At 34.9% G+C, this 22,221-nt stretch overlaps 2 protein-coding genes across 3 annotated transcripts in view; one reads left to right on the forward strand and one right to left on the reverse strand.

Moving 5' to 3' along the window:
- The window catches only part of LOC128210279 (NACHT domain- and WD repeat-containing protein 1-like), a 28,475-nt gene extending 22,213 nt beyond the window's left edge, over positions 1–6,262 (reverse strand). Inside the window, exons 1-3 of one of the 2 annotated variants that reach the window (XM_052914514.1) lie at positions 6,121–6,262; positions 1,107–1,288; positions 536–650 (exon numbers count right to left, since the gene is read on the reverse strand). In XM_052914514.1, the coding sequence (XP_052770474.1) occupies positions 536–650; positions 1,107–1,263 (272 nt within the window). In that variant the 5' untranslated portion in view covers positions 1,264–1,288; positions 6,121–6,262. Of the gene's footprint in view, positions 1–535; positions 651–1,106; positions 1,289–4,381; positions 4,472–6,120 lie in introns of those variants that run through there. The other variant, XM_052914515.1, reaches the window with a different exon arrangement.
- Positions 6,263–7,155: 893 nt separating this feature from the next.
- Positions 7,156–21,714, forward strand: LOC128210894 (cyclin-J-like). The gene is made up of 9 exons (XM_052915248.1): positions 7,156–7,229; positions 13,668–13,810; positions 14,285–14,471; positions 14,765–14,958; positions 15,728–15,839; positions 16,357–16,516; positions 17,693–17,840; positions 18,021–18,323; positions 21,568–21,714. Exons 2-9 carry the CDS (start codon positions 13,718–13,720, stop codon positions 21,712–21,714), a joined length of 1,344 nt encoding a protein of 447 aa, XP_052771208.1. The 5' UTR covers positions 7,156–7,229; positions 13,668–13,717.
- Positions 21,715–22,221: the final 507 nt, after the last annotated feature.

The raw sequence follows: 22,221 nt of genomic DNA on the forward strand, positions 1-22,221 counted from the left end.
AAAATATGTTTGGAACTCCCATGATTTAGATAATTATCGTTTTAAATTTGTACGTCCTTTTTAAAATGAAATTAGAAGTTAATAATTAAAAGATATTATGTAAGGCCAAGTATTACGTTATGTGTTGAAACTATTGAAGTCTTAAAGAATAAAATCTGTATTCAAACTGTCCAAATATATATATATATATATTAAATAACCTCTGAAACATAGATGTTGTCTTATTTTTGTTGTATACTTATGTATTTATATTTATATATGATCTGTAATTGGTGACACGTTGAATTAATTAATATACATATATGTATATCAAAATAATTAGTATGGATGCTATGACTTTGTCTTATGTCGGTATAGGTCAAATATACATTTATCTTTAAATTCACATTTTATTCTGTTCTTAAAAACCACGTGTTACCTTAATTCATAATACATAAGAGACATCAGTATATATGATTCAGCACAGTATGATTTCGCCAGACTGCCGCGCGCTTTAAACACTGCCATTCATCACATACTGGACAGGCGTACGTACATTTTTTCCCTTTGTTCCGGGGTCATCTCCTTCTTTGATGCACTCTGACCTGTGATGACAGGCTGAACATCGGATGGGCATCCAGGCGCTGTGCCCGGCGCGACAGTTCCGACACCTTTAGAGAGCCATCTCATGGTTAATACTACTAATTCATTTCTCTCTCTCTCTCTCTCTCTCTCTATATATATATATATGTGTGTGTGTGTGTGTGTGTGTGTGTGTGTGTGTGTGTGTGTGTGTGTGTGTGTGTGTGTGTGTGTGTGTGTGTGTGTGTGTGTTTATAGGCGTAGGTCTCTCACAAAGAGCTTAACCAAATTTCTTTTGGTGTCTAAAAATTGACATCAGCTCCGAAGGATATATTTGTTTGATTTATTAACATTTTAAACCGGCCACTTTTGGTCAACAGGAAGCAGAATCGAAACCGATACATTTATTCTGAATGTAGCAACCGTACTTGATATTTATATTATAACTTTAAATATGTTGGTATTTTTTGAACGAAAGGTTTGTTGAGTATGTAAATATTAGAAGTATTTTATTGATTTTTGATAGTTAGTTTTTGTAAGAGTACCTGAGCTCCCATTTCGGGTGGCAACATGTTGGCTCCCAGCGCCGACAGCCTGCTCGTGTCCCTCTCTTTGTTCAGTTACATTTGGCTTGACCTGCCGCTGGTTTAGTACGGAACCAATCACCTTTAGGTCTTCTTCACGTTTATAAGCTCTGTACATCTTGTTCGATTACCATGACCTTCATCTGTATGTGTGTTTTTAGTGAAAAATGTTATAAGTACTATCCTCTAGACGGTTCTGAACAATATATAAACTTTTGTATTATGTAAACAATTAAGAATTCGCTAAGTATTGGATATGAATTTCTTTAGGCTAATGCTATTTTTCTACTAAACAAGATCTAAAAAACTTAACGATTATTTTCATAAAGTTTAACTTAAAATATGATTTACTACAATTACTTTGCTAATTAAATTAGGGAAATCATTTATTTCTGCGTTGTGTGTTCTCAAATTCTAAAAAAAAAAACATTTTCTGAACGATTTGTCGGTGAAGATTACAAAACAGTTCTTACAAAGGTGTTAAAATTCCGCCTCATTAAATGGTCCCGCGAGCCGGCCTACGGCTAGTGTCTATAGTCTTCAGTGCAATTAACATGAACTTAAACGAACTCTGTGTAATGTAAAAGTTTAATCAAGTTGTTGCAAAGTACCTAAATGACCATTGGAGTAATTTCAAAATGTCGTATGGAAGTGTTTCAAATTTAATTCAGCACTGGAATATTGACATAATGGCGGTTAACACATGTAAAAAAGGTACGAAGATTCGTTTAGAAAATACATTGGAATTAGAAATTAACAAAGCAAAGGATTTACTTAAAAGTGATGAAAGAGAATTGGCATAAACGGTGCATCAGTGTATGGGAGGATTCAAGTGTATATTGAAAAGGACGGTGTTAAGAGCGAACAATTGGTATCGAGTATGGACAATGTATATTTACATACATTGTACTTACATAGAACTTAAACAGCTTAAAGAATATTTGTTTCAAATCAATCAGAAAGATGTGAGTCCTAAACTTGAGTCACAAGCAAATTTCAGAGTCATCGAAATTGTTCAGTTGCATCAGGACATGCATCAACTTTTATCAACTAAAATGCAGCAGCAGGAGTTTACACGTAAACATGAAGTGTATTTTTTATATTTTACTTGAGTTGTTACAAGTGAGGGCGTGTGTTTAATGTGGTTTAATGAATGTTCATCAAAGACGTTTATGTCCGAAGAAGTTTCAATTGAAACACTCATTAGCAAATGTGATGAATGAAGTAGAAAAGACGAAAGATGAACATGATGAAATTTGACGTACGTCTATGAATGACATGATGTTATGTTGAAACTTTTCACTACTGGGCTTGTTTCTGTAGTTTTTCATATCGATATTAATGTAGACAACATTGACAAATGTATATCATCCAATGACGAATGAAACTACACAAATTCGACTTCCAATAGCTCATGACCTCATAGCAGTAAAAACATTAAATGAATTATCATCTGACCAAGTTCAAGATATTGTGAAAAGTGTGGATCTCGCAGAGGTTATTCCTACAGAAAATTTCTGGAATAGAACTGTTTGTAGGAAGTAACTACTATTTGGACTTTATTCATTGTGAACAAAAGAAGTTTTCCCTGGATCGTATTTAAATGCGTTAAAACTGGGTTTGATATTGAGCGACAGAACTATTGATACGGATACTTATCTCGAACTATCGCGTCCATTGATATTTTACAAAAAAAGTGGCATCACCAATTCGCATATATTTGCAAGCATCGATGCCTCAGTACCAACAAATGTTGATAGTGTGGACTTGTGGAATATTGTTTCTACTGGAATATTTGACAAATGTGTTGACAAAACAGCTGATGCCATTGTATTTGAGGCATTCAAAGACAATTTAAAGTTTGAAGAAAACATATGTACAAAGTAAAATTATCATGCAAAGACGATGATCCAGATCTTCATACAAACAATGAGTTAGCTATGGGCCATTAAAAAGATTACAACAGACGGAGCCCAACAGACTAGTTCAAAACATACCGCATCACAGTTAAGGGTGATAAACAATGCATTTACCAGACCAAGAAAGGAAAACAAGAGCTTGAACGAGTGTCTATATTGGGGCCAGGTGATGATGAACGATTTGACAGGTTTTCTCCAACGTTTTCGGACTCACCCTATTGCAGTTGTTGCCGATATTGAAAATGCATTCTTACAGATCGGATTACAAGAGGACCAACGTAATGTCAATAGATTCCTTTGGCTTAAGAGTGCTGAAAATCCCGAAACGGATAAGAAAACATGCAAGAATATCGTTTCAAACGAGTTTTCTAGTACGTTCTTGTTAGGGGCTTCCGTACAATTGCATCTGGACTCAAACACCAGTGACGTAAATGATACAATCAATACTAGTACTGTTTCGGAAGCAACATCATCGTACACTGCATCAAAACAAATGTTTAACGAGGGTTCAATGAATGAAGGGAATGGTTTGCAAACAATGATTATGTTGCTAGGACATTTGCAACAACATATAAAGCGGATGGCACAGTGAAAAAGATTTTAGGTCACAAATGGAATAGAATATGAAAACAGATTCGTTTATAAGATCAACGGCCTCGGAAATATTTCAAAAAGGTGTGTCAACCCATAATGTGAAAGTTGATTGGGATGAACTTTTGTCTAATAAGGACATAGAAGATGGAAACTATCAGCATCCTCAATCATGAACAATTTGAATATCGCCTCCTCTGTTTCTGCAACGCATCGAAAACGTAATATTCAACAATGATTTTCTTTTAATTGCTTGCTGTTGTGATCGCTGTTCGGTGTATGAACTTTGTAAAGAGACACATGAATTTGCCAATTAAAAATGATTAGCTAATCAATATTTCTGATAATGTGCTTATAAATCCACCTCAAGATGTCAAGGATTGTAAAACTATACACCAACCGCTTGAAAGTCCACTGGGGATTGAAATGAACCGAATTTCGTCAGTTACAAAGCTTCTACCAGTTACGGAATTAGCGATTCGGTTTATCTCGAAATAGTAAAAGCGAAAACGAATTATTTTCGGTTCATGAAAATTAGTAATAGAGACCAAAACGTGTCAGTGGATTCTGTTACTTATGTGCCTCATGACAAGAGCTAGCCATTTAAAGCTCGTGTGTGATATGTCTACATCGGAATACCTTCTATTTTTCATCATTTAGTGAAAATGCAATGCAGTGTCACAAGGCTAGCACTGTTTTTGACGGTATTAGGAATAAATTACATACATGTGATGGTGTTCGGAGATATGTGCCAAATGCTGGAGTTAATTTGACGTTCAATGTTGAGCTCGCTACCTGGAAGGGCTCTACGAATGTTTGGTCGGGTGAGTAAAGCGCTCCCTACGAAAAACAACTGAGAGACGATTGTCGACAGTATTCTAGTTTCAAACACTACTAAAAGAAATCGAAAATTATCATATCATTCCTCAATAATGGAACCTTGTTATATCAATTCGAAATCTCTTATTTGATCCAACACTTAGCCAAAGCCTATTTGTTTTGACCCCGCCTATTCAGCACATTATGTATGATTGGAACTCGATGGAAATGATATAATTGTTATCTGGTATGTTTTCTGGATAATTTTCACAAATTTATTATTTCCGCTCATGAAAATGTGTATAGGCTGAAGCAGTAATATCTATTTTTATCATTTGTAATTATTTTGAGCGGTACAGTTTCGAAAACTGTTGAAAGATGCACTAGGGAGAAATGCCGCTATTTTTGAAAACATTTTGTTTTTAAATCAACTACAGGGGGGAGGTTCCATCCCCCCCCACCCACACACACACCACTTAAAATACTAATCGTCTTCCGGGGGGACATTAAATGGGGGTACCGTGTGACAATAGCTCTAACCTCTGTGCACCATGCCTCAAAAGCCTTATATGACTAGCAATCTTATCGGGGCACTCGCCGAATGAGCTTTGGCCGAGTGAAAGTATAAAACTCAAAACCACCTAGTTCTTCATCGCTTCATGCTCGTCGAATGGGTAAACTTGAACCGATTGCTAGGGTAAATAAGCGCCCCCCCCCCCCCCTACCACACACACACACACCCAAGCTCTTCATTCTTTCATTGTGGTGATGACAATCATTGCGTTACATTACATGGTATATGTTAATAAATATTTGAGCTCTCTAATAGGGTTTACACACTGCTTGTCCGAACTATACATTTGAACTCTATGGCTTCGGTACCGAACTTTCCATCATAGCGAAAAGTATAAGTGAGGTTTGAGCTCTAGAGAATCAAATTGAAAAGCCGTATAAAAAGAGTCTATTAAACTATTCCAAGTTCCTAGTTGTTTTTTTAAACATGAATATCCTTATAACAATAGGCAAGGAGAACGGTAGCAAAGTCCCCTATTTTTATGTAAAGTGACGTTAGAAGATAAAAGTCAACAATAATTACTTTCACTTTCAAATAATGTTACCAAATAGTTGGCAAAGTGCATGGCCAGAGGAAAATTGTTGTATAAAGCTGGAAACAGGCTTGCCCCGGTACATTGCATTTTATTTCTTTATGTTTTATTATATAAAAGGGTTGAGGGCACACCCTCCCCCCGCAGACTGTTTTTAAAGTTTTACTTTGTAAATTAAATGCTGCTTGAATTATAAGAATGACCAGTAGTGTTCGTTATCGGTTTCTATTGTACATTGGAATGGTGCACACTAGAAATGATTAATGCATGTATTTAGAAGATTTTAATCTTCGAATGTACATTACACATTGACATTGTTATTATTCGATAAAGTTCAATTAATCTATAATCAAAACATTTAATGAAATATACATTGCAAAATCATACAATATATAGGAACTTGTACATGTTCAAAATGCTAGGAGTACATCACTACGTGCGAAGTATTTGATCAAAACTGACAATAAAGTAAATGTGTTATAATTAAAATGGATGTCTTAATTCGTGAATAGTCAGATTAATCAGAAAGAGTGTACTCACAGGAGTGTCAGCATCTTCTTGTCGGATAAAGGTATCCGAGTGCTTTTACAGCTTGTAAGTCTTGAAATCATCCAAAATAAAATATAAATGTAGTCTATATATTTGTAAAAAAGATCATTCCTCCGTTCAAAGTATTGATATTGATCACCAACTGAACATTGACATTTAACATATATATTGATAGATACTTATAACAAGGTAGTAAGAGCTATTTATAGGAGTGCTCAATAGCTTTACCGATTTCCAATACGGGTAAGATTCCTGTTTTGAATAACAGTTTTGAAGCATTACTTTAAAACCCCGCTCTCAATGTTGGACCTATAAGAGTACTTTCAGTTAAACAAATAGATTGCCTTGGCCCTCATTCAATACTCATCCTAGAGACGGTATTGTGATGTACACATGTTTGGCTTTTGAACATACAACTGAATGCCTTGCATACAATTACTGAAGTTGTCGTCTTAATCTGTAAACTGAAGTAGCATGCACTAAATTAAAAGCAAGTTATTCGTGTCATTATATATATGAGACAGAGTAGTATTCATGTAAGGAATGTCACGTTGTACATGTTATGGCCTTAAGATACAGTTTAGTGTTCAGGCTTATGCTTCCACCAATGAGATCGCCGGGCAGTTTCACACTTAATTATTTAGAAGAGTTTTGACAACTAAAAATTATTTCAGCAGATAGAAAATCGTCAAATTTTCATTTAGTAACAAAAACAACCGTTAAACTTCCATTTTGTCGCTGATTGGTTTTATTAAGTGTGTTTTTAAGAAGCTATATAACGCATGCGCCTTGGCTAATATCAAGGCATTCGCGCGGCATTTGGCACTGAACCTTAAGAAAGTATTTATTGTCGGTGTTCTAAACGATCAGTTGTGCCTGCGTCCGGTCTTTTTAAACTTAATCGTTTAGAAGACCAAAACTAACGCGAACGTTACTTTTTGGTAAAAACTTTTTGGAGAAAAGAGAATGAGCCCACCAGTCTACTTAAGGCTAGACCGGTTCATTCTGAGCCGATTTATGTGTCAAGTTTTATACGGTGGCGGGTTTTAAAGACTTCCTGGATGAAAGTTTATGAAATGCTTTGATTTGAAAAATAGATTGTTAGTAAGTTTGGTGCACTTGTATATGTAATGAAAAGTATGATATTTATATATTTGTTGTATTTTTCTATTGCCCTTATTATTACAATTAATTGTAACTCTGAAATTGAAATTTAATGATGGAGTCTTGAGAATAAGAATGCGACTTGTTCACAGGGATAATTTTTTGGAAATTAAATGTTATTATTGACAATACATTTGTTGTGACCATGCTCGAAGTCATTGTTCATAATTCCATCCACAATTTACTCATGCAAAAGAAACATACAAACCTGATACTTGTAGCTATGTATGAGCTTTATAAAGTCAAGCCAATCATGCCCAATGTGAATTGTATTGGAAATTATAATTTTACGTATATAAATTATACTGGTTGACGGTACATTTCCTAACACTTTTTGAGGTTTTTCACAATTATCGAGGAGAGTTTTTATTGTAGTAAGTTAAAATTGCATATGAAACATCTTAGGTTAATGTGACAACATCTGTTAATGTACAGATTCACGATCTCATCAATTTTATGTCGAAAATCGTTCATTTTATAGACAGTAAATCACCCTTAAATTCATGCTATGGAGGGCACAAATACCGAGCACTTGAAAAACGAAAATACATGGTCATACAATAATTAATAAGTATGCTATATTAAATAAACACTTGGCTGCAAAGTTATTTATTGTTTCCGATGTTTTTCAAAACATGAAATTCAAATGTAAAGCGTGATTTCTATTTATAAATATCTTGAATGTAGGTCAACATAACTGCAAAACCTAAAGATGCGCATGCGCACTCTGACGTCATTCCCCGTGTGCTACATTTTGATCTTGAAGCGTATAAACATTGAATGGCATTTAACATTGAATGGCATTTTTTAGAAAAATACTCAAAACAAGATGAAACTTCGCAAGTGTGACCAAGGCAAGCCTTTCTATTGATCTAGATCATAAAATAATCGATCACGGTAAACAAACGTGTGTTTTAGCTGGTGTTCGGGATTTGTGCCCTGCTCGGAAATGTACCATCAACCAGTATGCACGGTTTACTTTAAGAAATTCTGTGCCTAAGCCCTTGGATGTTTCAAACAAATAATGTACACAACAGGTGTTTTTCATTTTAGACTAAAATTTAAAGTGGGGTGAAATAAATCTTTAATTATCACAACACTTGCAGATTTGAAAGTGACTCGCTCATGTTTCTGATAAAAATCAGCTTACCGGGTAAATGCATCTGAAAACACTCAGGTGCGCGTTATCTTGCCGCTCAATATACTAAGCGCTGCGATCTGTCATTCTTGGCTAGGAAAAAAGTGGGATATGGACGCGTAGAGTCGCCAAAACAAAAATTGTCAATGACTCTGTTTATACGGACTAGGCCCCATGAACTTATTTAACAGTGATGGATATTTTGACCTTTTAAGAATAAAGTTACGATGACATCATTTGATAATGTTAATTTACTCACACAACAATAAATTGCTGAAACCTGTTAGTGAATTGTGGTCTTGGAAGAGAAGATTTGACCATGTCCTTTAAATAGGTGTGGTGGGAGAGCAGAGACCATAGTAGGGGGAATTCAAGCAAGCCTGTTGATTTTTTTTTTGAAAAGTTATGTATAGAATGCACCAAACTGCACCATTTAACTTTTAAGAGTAGTATTTGCTAAAAACTTGTTTGGAGTGACTGTTTCAAGGCTATAAATTTCAGTTCTTGAGGGCCAGACTTTCATGTGATTAAAAGTATTAATTACAAAAAACACTGTTGTAAAATTGAAAAAGGAAAGCAGCTACATCCAACAGCTTACCATTTACTTGTACACCTTTTTCAATTAACATGACACAAACATGAACCAAGCTCTGCCTTGTTACCAAACTATAATCCCTTTATTGGACAGTTAAAAATGACAATGTATCAATGACAATGTCATATTACTTTTTAACAAGTGAGAAAAACGAGGTTAAAGTAGATCCCTGATCTATTATTTATAAATATGTTTTACCACTGCATGAAACTTTGTGTGTACTTGTTGAAGGCTTGTATATATCCATTGGCAAGCCAGCAATTGCACGGATAATTTTGACGATTCAGATTTTGGGGATTGTTCAATCAACAAATTGACAAATGACACTTTACAATAAAAACATAGAGCTTGACCAACAATAGAGTACTTAAAATTATGATAAGGGCTGCAACAGGATTTGGTGTATAATATAGAGAAAATCACTGAAGGGTACCCCAGATTATAGTCAACAAATCATTTATAATAAGCTACTGTGAAAGGTTCAATTGACATTTTCATCTGAGTGTTTCAACTGATCAGCAAAACTACAGGACATATTTGGCATACAGGGACTAGGTGTACATGCAGCATGTTGAGTTTATTTGTGGTAAGGTCACTTTAACATTTCATTTATTTTTCATCTAAAATTTCATTAAAGTGCCGTACCTATTCAGTTGTATTGAATATAATTATCTTAAGGGTTTATAACAATTTACTATTGTGTATTAGGGTTAAAAATCCTTTTGTATTAACAAACTGTGATAGCCTAAAGTGGATGCTCAAGTGGCCATATGATGTTCAGCGTTGTGCTGTTTTACATGTTTATTAGCAGACTATAAAAAACACAATGTTGTTTCAGAAGCATTATTTATTAACCAGGTTGTCACATAGTGAAACCTGGTTATTAGAATGGCGAACGTCGTTGTTCGGGCGGGCGGGCGGGCGGCGTCAAACTCACCTATGAAACTGAATAACTTTAGTAAGGGTTGACATATCTTGACCAAACTTGGTCTATAGAAATAGTTTATGGGTACCTTTCATGGGATTGCATTTGGGGTCCCTAGGGTGAAGGTCAAGGTCACTGTTACTAAAAATAGAAAAACAGTTGAAACTGAATAACTTTAGTTAGGGATGACATACCTTGACTAAACTTGGTCTATAGGAAGAGTTTATGGAGACCTTTCATGGGATTGCGTTTGGGGTCCCTAGGGTCAAGGTCAAGGTCACTGTTACTAGAAATAGAAAATCGGTTGAAACTGAATAACTTTAGTTAGGGATGACATACCTTGACTAAACTTGGTCTATAGGAAGAGTTTATGGAGACCTTTCATGGGATTGCGTTTGGGGTCCCTTGGGTCAAGGTCAAGGTCACTGTTACTAGAAATAGAAAATCGGTTGAAACTGAATAACTTTAGTTAGGGATGCCATATCTTGACTAAATTTGGTCTATAGAAAGAGTTTATGGGTACCTTTTATGGGATTGCATTTGGGGTCCCTAGGGTCAAGGTCAAGGTCACTTACTAAAAATAGAAAAACGGTTGAAACTGAATAACTTTAGATAGGGATGACATACCTTGACTAAACATGGTGTACAGGAAGAGTTTATGGAGACATTTTATGGGATTGCGTTTGGGTCCCTAGGGTCAAGGTCAAGGTCACTGTTACTAAAAAAAGAAAAACGGTTGAAACTGAATAACTTTAGTTAGGGATGCCATATCTTGACTAAATTTGGTCTATAGGAAGAGTGTATGGAGACCTTTCATGGGATTGTGTTTGGGGTCCCTAAGGTCAAGGTCAAGGTCACTGTTACTAAAAATAGAAAAACGGTTGAAACTGAATTACTTTAGTTAGGGATGACATATCTTGACTAAACTTGGTCAATAGAAAGAGTTTATGGAGTCCTTTCATGGGATTGTGTTTGGGGTTCCTAGGATGAAGGTCAATGTCACTGTTACTAAAAATAGAAAAACAGTTGAAACAGAATAACTTTAGTTAGGGTTGACATATCTTGACCAAATTTGGTCTATAGAAAGAGTTTATTGATACCTTTCATGGGATTGCGATTGGGGTCCCTAGGTTCAAGGTCAAGGTCACTGTTACTTAAAATAGAAAAACGGTTGAAACTAAATAACTTCAGTTAGGGAAGACATATATTGACTAAACCTGGTGTACAGGAAGAGTTTATAGATGCATTTCATGGGATTGGGATTGGGGTCCCTAGGGTCAAGGTTAAGGTCACTGTTACTAAAAATAGAAAAACAGTTGAAACTGAATAACTTTAGTTAGGGTTGACATATCTTGACCAAACTTGGTCTATAGGAAGAGTTTATGGATACCTTTCATGGGATTGCATTTGGGGTCCCTAGGGTCAAGGTCACTGTTACTAAAAATAGAAAAATGGTTCAAACTGAATATCTTTAGTTAGGGTTGACATATATTGATCAAACTTGGTCTATAGTAAGAGTTTATGGATACTTTCATGGGATTGCGTTTTGGGCTCTCTAGATTCAAGGTCAAGGTCACTGTTAATAAAAATAAAAAAAACAGTTGAAACTGAATAATTTTAGACAGGGTCTACATATCTTGACCAAACCAGGTATTAAGGAAAATTTTATGGATACCTTTCATGGGATTGTGTTTGGGGTCCCTAGATTCAAGGTCAAGGTCACTGTTACTAAAAATAGAAAAATGGTTGAAACTGAATAACTTAAGTTAGGGTTGACATATCCTGACCCAACTTGGTATAAAGGAAGAGTTTATAGATACCTTTCAATGTATTGCAATTGGGTTCTCTAGGGCCAAGGTCACTAAAAATAGAAAAACAGACACAGGCTGAAGTTCTTCCGTCAATCATTAAAAACCTGGTTTTGTTGCATTGCGGCGTTTCTTGTTATTTATTTATTATATATAATTAAGGGGATGCAGAGTGAACTTTCAATATGGCAAATAAACTTGATTACCCTGAAAAGTTAATGCCATTTAACTCATATCATTTCAATATGACAACACCTCTAAATATTCAATGTTTTAGCTCACCAAATAATATATCCCATACTTTATTCATCTAAAAGGCTTTTACATTATTATATCATCATGTTTCAATAAAGAAATTTCTTTCTGTAGTACTGATAGGAAAACAAATGTTTTGATAACCCCTAAAAAAAACTATCAAAAGTGTTCCTAAGGAATCAATGAGTACAATACCGTTTATTTAAGGGCCTGTTAATGATGCATGATGTAACCCTATTTAATAAAGTTATCCTTAAATATGATTGAGCATCGAATCATTCTCATCTTACCTTGTGATAATTCTCTGTATGCTCAGTCTTGATGTAATTTACATGATTTGTCCATATCAAGAAATCAAAAGGCAAACTTTGTTAGTCAAATCGCCCCTATATGTTTCCATACTGAGCACAGAAAATGCAATTTTAGCTTGACTATTAAGTATTAAGTTGGCGTTTTCACTTCATACTTTGTTCAGGTTTTGACCAGCACACAATTGGGTTACATTTAAACTCCATATTATCATCCTAAATACAAATTATGGCCCCTGATTGGCTAAGGATTTTAGGTTTGGAAAAAAAAATGGGCAATGAATACAGTGTCTAGATAAGATTTAAGGGCAAGTTGGGATTTTCACTAATAAGTTCTTTACCCATCATACTTGAACGCAATTGTTGCCGGCCATCATAAAGTTAAGTCATTTACACCCATGTAATCGTAATACAAATTATGGCCCATGAACAACTAAGAGTTTAGTTCAAGTTTTAGGTCAACTCTGATCTCAAATCTAATTGACTTCATATTAAATCACACAGTTATTTACAGCCATCACACAATGGGGTTACATAACTCCATATTAACACTAAAATTAATACAAAATATGGCCCTTGATTGACTTTTTTGTACCTTTTTTTAATAGTCTTTTTTTGTAGCTTTTTTATTTCTTTCGACAGGCACATATGACATCATACTGAATTCATTTCTAAAACAAAGCGGCTTATGGTTGAGAATGCTGTCCTACAACACCTTCATCATTGATCTGTATATAAACAAACTCATTTTTAAACGGGTTTTGTGTACTAGTGAACTGTCATAGAGAAACCCAGACATCATTTGTTGGACTTAAGTGTGCAGTTAATGTATGTGTAACATGTTAAAGAATAATGCATTTGATATTCTGCTTGATATATATATTGTCAGCATCATGTTTTATATAGATAGTGTTGTTGAGCATGCTCAGCTTCTTCTGGAACTGTTGTGGTATTTTCTACATTATCTTTAATATAGCCCCTTAGTTATGATGCAGGAATATTTGTAAAGTCAATTGAATTATATTAATTGTCTTGTTTTTATTGCAGTTGTTTCATATTTGTTATCATTTCATATGGCATTGCATTTATATTAAATATTAAATTATCTAAAATTTTATTTTAACTATTGATAAATAACAATGAAAGCTAAGATTTTGAAATAAATATATTTATAAACACAATGCACAATTATGTTTAAAGGGACTATTATAACTTTAACTATTATAATCTCATACTTGTCTGGTAGAACATATTACCTCTACTTTACTATGAAATCAGTATTTTTTTGTATTTTTGAAATTTGAATAAAGTATGAACAATTGAATCAAATGATATTTTATTTCAGATTGCAGATGATATGTACACATAGGTGCCACAGATCAAAAAGAGGCGAGGATGACTGTAGAACAGGAGTGGTGGCGGAACAAGCTAGCTGAGGACATCTACGCCACATTGCGGCTCAAAGAACAGACACTTCCACACTTCCAGGTCAATATCTGTAGATGTGTAATGCATACATGCTATCTTTGACGTCTCTCATATTTGCTTTTAACTCAACTCAACTCAGAATGATTTTATTATACACAATTTACAATTCAGTAAAATATGTAAAATATACATCTATCAATCAAGATATGTTAAAAGTAAAACAACTTCAGGTAGAAAATATAAAACAGTATAAAGTCAGCAACAGGTTACCCATCTAAAATTGTTACAATTTCCCTCAATCTTTATAGTTGTGACAGAACATGGGATCATGCAGGCTAAAGGGTCATTAGCCAAACATGATGCGAATACAACTTGTACTAAGGGATGTTTTGCTTGATCTATGGTATGTTTTGACAATGTGTTATGTCTGGCACTGTACACAGCTTTTCAGACAAAATTACAGAATATTTCTAAACAGTGTCCATAACAATTTTCTTTAGGAAATCAATTTATGTTGTCATTACGCAACTCCAGGGTGTGTCCCCGCAGCTGTGGATCCGTCGGCACCTGGTGGACTGGTTGTCTATGATCGTGGGTGAGCTGGATATTTGTGCAACAGCCCAGCACCTGGCTGTGTACCTGCTGGACATCTTCATGGAGGGACTAGAGGTGGAGCTATGCTACCTTCATCTGGTGGCCCTCACATGTCTCTTACTGGCAGGTAAATGAGTGTCCTACATAGTTTATTATCCCCTGCCAAACCAAAGGTTTCTGGAGGAGGACATTGTTTTGGCATTGTCTGTCTGTCTGTTATTCTGCCATTCCAACAGCAGAGTAATGGGAAGCTTGATTGTTTAACTATTGCTAGCAGTTTGAAAAAAGTATATTTAACATCTATAATATGAGTATATATGACTTGAATAAAGAATGGCTTTGAAATTGTAGAATGTCAGTAATGTGCATGTCATATCTGTATCACAGTTTGTATATTTTCCTAATGTAAATGTTTTCCAGTGAAGTTTGAGGAGCACTGTGAGCACGTGCCGTTGTACAGCACACTGAACTCGTACGTGCATGTGAACCAGTACAACGGTGGTCAGCCATATACAGCACGCCAGTTTCTTCAGATGGAGCTGAACATTCTCAGGTTCACAAACTTTGAGCTTTGTGTGCCCACTGTACCTCACTTCCTCCCATACTTTCTCAAGGTAACATGAGCTCGTGTGTTTTTTAAGAAAAAGGGTCAAGGTATTGTCTTAGCCTTGGTGTCATTTTCTAGGTCGTCATCAGTGTTGTCATCATGCATTACCTTCGCAATAACTCAAAACCCATTTCATGATTTGCGGGTTTTAAATTTAACCTAGTTCTATTGTTGCAAGAAGCAATACACACATGTACAGCAAGACCCATGACTCTAGCTTTAATAACAGTTGAGTTATGCACCTTTTTTAACTGGAAATTTTGACCGTTGGCATTCACACTTTGGCGCTCTTGTTTCATAATGCAATGGGAACTTGAGGGACAAGCCCAGTAGCCAAACATTAAACAAATACCCAGTTTAACAGACGAAGGTCATCAAGTACAGTCATGGGTTAATCGTAATCAAGTGATTGTAGTATAATGCAAGACTACCATCAATTGCTTGTCCGGACTCATTCTTTTCATTTGCAAAATACTATTTTATTTCTTGTCTCCACACAAAGTTCTGATCTTGGTGATTCAATTTAAAGGATTATTATGACTAATAATATTGTTTCAGCAATCTTTTAATCAACAAATTCAAATCCTTGGTTTATGAAATTGTAAACAACCTGGTATTTATAATATTAAACTTCCAAGTCTGAGAATGCCCTATAACTGAGTGAAAGCTCTAAATTACGGGTTCTTGACCATTATGTTTCTATGATTTGCCATTTATTTATGCAGAAGTAGTACAATTTGCAGCCATGTTTTATTGTCCAACTCTGCCTTCCCCAGGTAGCAGTAGACGAAGATGACCTCCGTGACGGTATACCCATCTCCTCAAAACTGACTGTGGAGACCCACCTGGAGAAACATGCAGCATACTTCCAGGAAATTGTACTTCAAGGTGAATAGGCAATTATAGCTCCATTTCACTTTTGCTTCTTAAAATTGAAGCATATAAAAAAAAATCCTTTTTTAACTAGTTTTGTTATAGTTTTCACACAGTCGTCTTCAGCATTGTAGTCGTCAGCATGTACAAACTTTAACCTTGCCATACACTGCTAAAGTTATTTAAATGAAACTCATGGTACACATGTTGCGGTAAAAAACATGCAAATACATTGTAAAGTTGTCAGATGCTCAAAACTCTGGCTTCAATTATTGTGAAGTTTTGTCCCCTTTTTTGACTGAAATTAAACAACGCCTATTTTCACTTTTGTTAGACAGATAAGTTTTAAAGAATAAGTAAGTAATCATTTTTTTATCATACTATGACTCTTAAGGGTGGAGAAAAAAAGTATTAGTTTGAAATTTCACCTGACATGATAAATTTGTTTCTTTGATTATTTTGAGAAATAATTAAGATTACTGTGTATTATATAAAAAGTTATTGTCTTATTGCATTGTCTTATCTGCTACAGATCCAATATATCGTGACTACCCACCATCCCAGGTGGCAGCCTCCTGTGTGGCCGCCGCCCGAATCTGTCTTCACCTCACGCCAACCTGGCCCAAACAGCTTGAACTCATGACAGATTTCTACCTAGAGCAGCTCTTGCCGTGCCTGAAGGCCATGCTGGGGTACATTATATCATTCATTTGTAGATGATAATGCTTAGAACTTCACTAGATAAAATTTAAATGTAGATGAATTTTTTGTTGGTCAAATTTTATAATTGTACTTACCGGTAGTTTGAATTGAAGTGAGAGAGTACATTTTCATATTTTGCCGGTGTTAAATCTTACCCTTAATGTACTGTATCAATATTTGGCCCCTGGCAGGCATGTAGTGTCTTAAAGGGACTGTGTCACAGATTGGCACCAAAAAAAGTTTTTTTCTGTAACGAATCTCAGGACAATTATCTAATAGAATGTGTTACGCTTTGATATCATAATTGTAAAAAAAGTACCAAAATGTAAAAAAAAATTGTGTCGGAGACCGGGTTCGAACCCGCGTCGCCAAAATTGAAGTCCAGCGTCTTACTCACTGAGCTACAAAGGCTTATTCTGATCGGGTGACATAATTAAGCTATAGACCTACCTCGGTAATATCACGTGATAACACAGACTAGCCAATCATGCAAAAGGAATGAATTCCACCTGGTAGACATACCCAGTAATCTTTTTTAATGGAAAAATACGAAATAACTGCTAAACTTAAATAAATTGTAAACTATGTGGTACTTAAGTTAGTAAGTTTCAATGCATTGTACACATCGATGCCAAGTTTATGTCAGTTTTTGACAATTTTTTTTTTTTTCGCTATTTTATCATATGTGAGACAGCCCCTTTAAGACAATGGGTGATTCCAAAATAGAAAGGTTTATAAAGGCCTGTGAGACTGCCACCAGGGAAAAAACTTTGCCGCAATATTTTCTAAAGGGTTTTCAATGCCTCAAATATTTCCAATCCGGCTGATTTTGACTAATTTTGCCTCTCCAGGGGTTGTAAAATGTAAGACAGTTTGCAGTTCTTCTCAAAAAACCCTGCGTGTACTAATAATGTTCATTCAACTGATGAATCTCAAATTGGTCAAGATGGTTATTTCAATGTACCTTGCAGTCTTTTCTTAGATTTGAAATTGTAAAAAAATCTGGGGATTTAAGTAGAAAGAACCTCTCAAATTGTGCTTTTTAAGGTATACATGTATGCTAAAAGTCTTTTAGTATTAGGCATTAGTTTGTAGGAAATTAACTGTTGTAATTGTGAATATTTGAAAGGCCTTGTTATTTAAAAATCCCATTTTATTCACCTCAGAACTCATCAGCGAGACTCAGCCTCTACAACAGCAGTGGGAGGAAGTCTTCCTAGCCAGAGTTACCTCCCATCCATCTCCAGTGTTCAACAGAGTTACTCCCCTTTACACACACAATTATCAAAGAGTAATCCTTCCTCACAACGTCAGGTACAACAGAGTAACTACCCATTGGAGAGTCATTTACATCAGAGTTGTCCCCCTTCACACACTATAGACAGGCATAATCCATTAACTCATACGAGTTACAAGAGTTGTGCTCCTCCACACGCTATAGACAGGCATAATCCATTAACTTATACAGGTTACAAGAGTTGTCCACCTTCACAGACTGTAGACAGCCATAATCCATTAACTCATACTAGTTACAAGAGTTGTGCCCCTTCATCCACATCTCAACGTACCAGTGCTTTCCAGAGGTACAAACCTTACCAGAAATCTGGGTACCTACCAACAAACCTGCCACGTGAACAGGTCATTGTTGGAACACTTAACCCCGCTGAGTTCCAAGGACCAGGATATTCAAATGCCAACGTTTATTCAAATGATGGTGCTTTTTCACATAATGGTGCTAATATTGCTAACAGTGCTTTTAGACATTTTGGTGCGCATGACGTTGCTGTTCACTCAAGTGTAGGTACTTATACAGACAGTGTGCCGCAGCTTTGTCCTCGTATTAGAGGCTCATAGACCCACATGTATGTTTTGTAATGTAGTGATTGTATTTAGTATTATAGTGTGATACGTGTAAAAATATTGTCAATTTAATATCATTAAAATGCTGTTTATATATACAAGAACCTGTTGCTTGCAGCCTTTTGATGGACATCACTGGTATTTATATATAATTTTATGTTCTATTATGAGTTATGTTCAAAATGCGCTTGTACACAAGTACATTATAATATACAACATAATTTACAACATATGGATGAACAAATTCAGTTAGACAGTTTTTGTTGACTATATTTTTGAAAAAGACAGTTTTTGTTGACTATATTTTTGAAAATAAACCATCTCTGTGATTTGAATGTCATTTAAGTAAGGAAAAGATGTAAAAAGGAAATATATTTATTTAGTTATTTCTGCTCCAAACATCAATGTAACATAAACCTGCTTTATGATAATTGTCCTTACATACATGTTATGTAATGTGTAATAAATGTTGTAGAATTTAAAATATAAATTCTGGTGCATAAATGCTGGGTTTTTTTTTATTTTTTATTTTTAATAGGAAATACTACCAGTATGTGAAGTTTTACCATAAGATGTGACCTGTTTCACATGGTACAAGGAAAAGATTTCACTTTGTCATGTTGTTGTAATTAATAACCTTAGGATGTGATCTATCTAGGTTTAGGTTCAAATGTAATTTGCGGTCTAATTGTCTTGTTTTTATAACAGTTTCATTCTTCCTAGTGTTGATGCAGTATGTAACTAACCTATGATTGTAAATGATTCCCACTAAATTCTAAGACAACATAATTTATACTGGATGTCTAAAAGTTTAAATAGGAAAAGCTGTATTTTTTAATGTGTTATTTAAAATAACAGTATACTTTATTTATTTGAATTTTTGTACATGTATGTAGCACTCAACTGCCAGCAATGTCAAGCAACTACTTTTTGAACTGTTTCAGATTGCCATTTGATTACTATTTGTTAACCATATTGTGTTCTGTTTAAATAAAACATCTCATTTCGTGTGTACTGTGTTGTTTTATATTTCCTTTGAGTCAGATTTCAGGTCCAATATGTCCTGGCGGTGGTGTAAGAATGTTGTACAAAAGTTTCCTTCTTTTTAAAGATTTCCTTAAGATTGCTCTTAACATGTAAGAAAATATCGAAAACTGTATTTAAATGTGATTTTAATCGCAGATTCACCCTTACAAGTTCAGGAAGCATATTTAGGACCTACCTTAATTGTTTTAATAAGAACAAACTCATTATTATACAGTCAGTTAAGTATGTATCAAAAACCAAGCACTGTTTCAAGAAAGTACCTATAATTCAAGGTGTGCATGCAAGAGGTCAGTCCTGTGAATTCCGATAGTTATATATAGTAACTACAGTCATGTAGGCACCGCTTGATATTAAATGTATTAAATTGATATACAGGATATGTTTAAAGAACCCAGTAACGATCACCCTGTCATCTTTGCAAGTCTCTGCCTTTTTTGTATTTTTGATTACGTTCTAATGTTAACAATAGACAAGTATTTGCGGATTATAAATTTTCTGATGATACATTTACTGTCCATTTAACAAGTTTATTTAGATTAATTGAGTTTGATGCCTTGTCTTAATTTACATAGTCATCGTCTTTGTAATTAAGCAAAATATATGTTTGGCAGGTTATATGACAAAGCTGTTACAATTTATGTTCACAATGTGAAAATGTGAAAAAAATAAAAATAAAATAAAGAGTGCCATCTGTCACATAATACACCTGTTTTAATTTTAGGATTCCAAGTTTGGTGATAAGTGGTTGTACATAAAAACAAAATTAGAGAGTGGAAACTGTCAAGACACTTTTTGCAATTCAAGGACCATAAATATGAAGTGACTGAGGGAACACAGTAGTTTATCGAACCTGTCCAAGATATTCTGCCTGTTAACGATTCAGACCTAATTTGGTGATGATTGGAAAAAGACTTCTAAAGTTATTGATTGGACAAGACCAATTTGAGGTAATTTTTATAATTTAAGGGTGATAACTCAAGTGGCTAGAGTGATATGGCTGGTATTCGAACTTATCCGAGATGAAATGCCAATACATATTCTGACCAAATTTGGTGATGATTGGACAAAGGCTTTTCAAGTTATTGAGCAGACAAGACCAATTTAGGTAGTTTTATTACTAAAGGGCAATAACTCTTGAGTGATTTGACACATGGCTGGTTATCGAAATTGTCCAAGTAATGATAAGACATAGATTTCTAAAGTTATTGAGCGGGCAACATTCCAGACTCTGCCTGTTAAAATGTTTAGCTACCTGAAAAAATTAATGTTTCCAATACTTTGTAACAATTAGACTTGAGACAGATAGTAGGGTTTGAGATGAGATATATATCTCCTGGTCTAAGCTCTACTTAAATACTCATCTTAATAAAAAGAAACAAGACAAAATGCTTTCACCCGACGTGTTATTGTAATACCGGCATGGTCGAGATACAAATAGTAATGTATACATGTATATATGTGTTATACAGAAATATATATGATCTACAATTGAGCCAGTTACCAAACAAAAAATATATTCAGCTGTGACTCGAATCGCCCACGCAAAACCAGAGATAAAAATGGCCTTTTTGAAAAAGTCACTCTGGAAACGTGTGCCCGTTTGTCCCTTTTGCCGATAAAAGGTTTCAAGTCACCATGTCGGGCCTCACTTGCTGAATATGTTAACAATATGACTGATAAACTAACTATCTGACAAAAACAATTATTGTTTAAATGTTTTGTATCAAAAATACATCAATAAAAATATTACTTTTTTTTTGAAAAAATTTGATGTGCACTGTAAGCAATCGTCCGGTAGAATGAACAATATCCAATATCTTTCCTGCACGAAAACCTCGTGCATACAACTAATCTTTATAATACTGTTCCGCATAAGACAATATTTTCTTCGCTATTCTACGAAACGCTTGAAAATTCAAGTCTAAGCTCTACTTAAATACTCATCTTAATTAAAAGAAACAAGACAAAATGCTTTCACCCGACGTGTTATTGTAGAAAATAAAAAGAACGGGCTGAGAAATATGATTTTAAGTACGTTTTGCAGCTCTTTTACAATTCCAAAACTCGAGACACTTCCAGTCTCTTTTCAACAGAATCTGCAATATAGCCGTCTTTGCTTGAATCGCATTTCCAGCGGCCATGCCGCTTTAAACAACAATCAGAAACCCCAGAGTTTGCTGCCCTTGTGGCGCCACCTGAGCGTAAAGAGTGCAAGCCTAACTCTAACGTGCCGGCGACTTCTCTTAGCCGACCGACCAAACACTCTCGAGCCCTAGTGTAACTAAGTGCTTTATCCTTGTATATCAGTTTACAATTTGTTTTTGATCGAAAACAAGGTCGAAAAAGGAAATTGTCCGAAAACGTGTTCTGTCCAGATAATTTCATATACTTCTCTAACAAAAGATAAGGACAAGCGGCAGAATTCCCTTTACAAATTACTATTTCGTTAATAAATCTGTATTGGTCAGTTTTACTTTTTCTTAATTTTAAGGAAAAATATGAATCAAAGAATTTCATATCAGAACATCTCAAATTGCTAAGTTCATCGATACGTAAAAATCCAGCATATGATACAACTATCATACATAAATCTCTGACAACAAGTAAATCACTTACATGCGAATATTTGTTACAAAGCTGAATTAACATTTCTGAAGTAACTGGCTCTTTCTTAACTACAGGTTTTGAACACGATCGTTAAGCAGTCTCTAAAAGATTCTTTACAAACATATTTTCTGTAGGATCCGATAAATTTCGCATGTTATGCGCCCACTTAATTGCATAAACA

This window comes from Mya arenaria, chromosome 12 (assembly GCF_026914265.1).
Source record: "Mya arenaria isolate MELC-2E11 chromosome 12, ASM2691426v1".
NCBI classification, from domain to species: Eukaryota; Metazoa; Mollusca; class Bivalvia; order Myida; family Myidae; genus Mya; species Mya arenaria.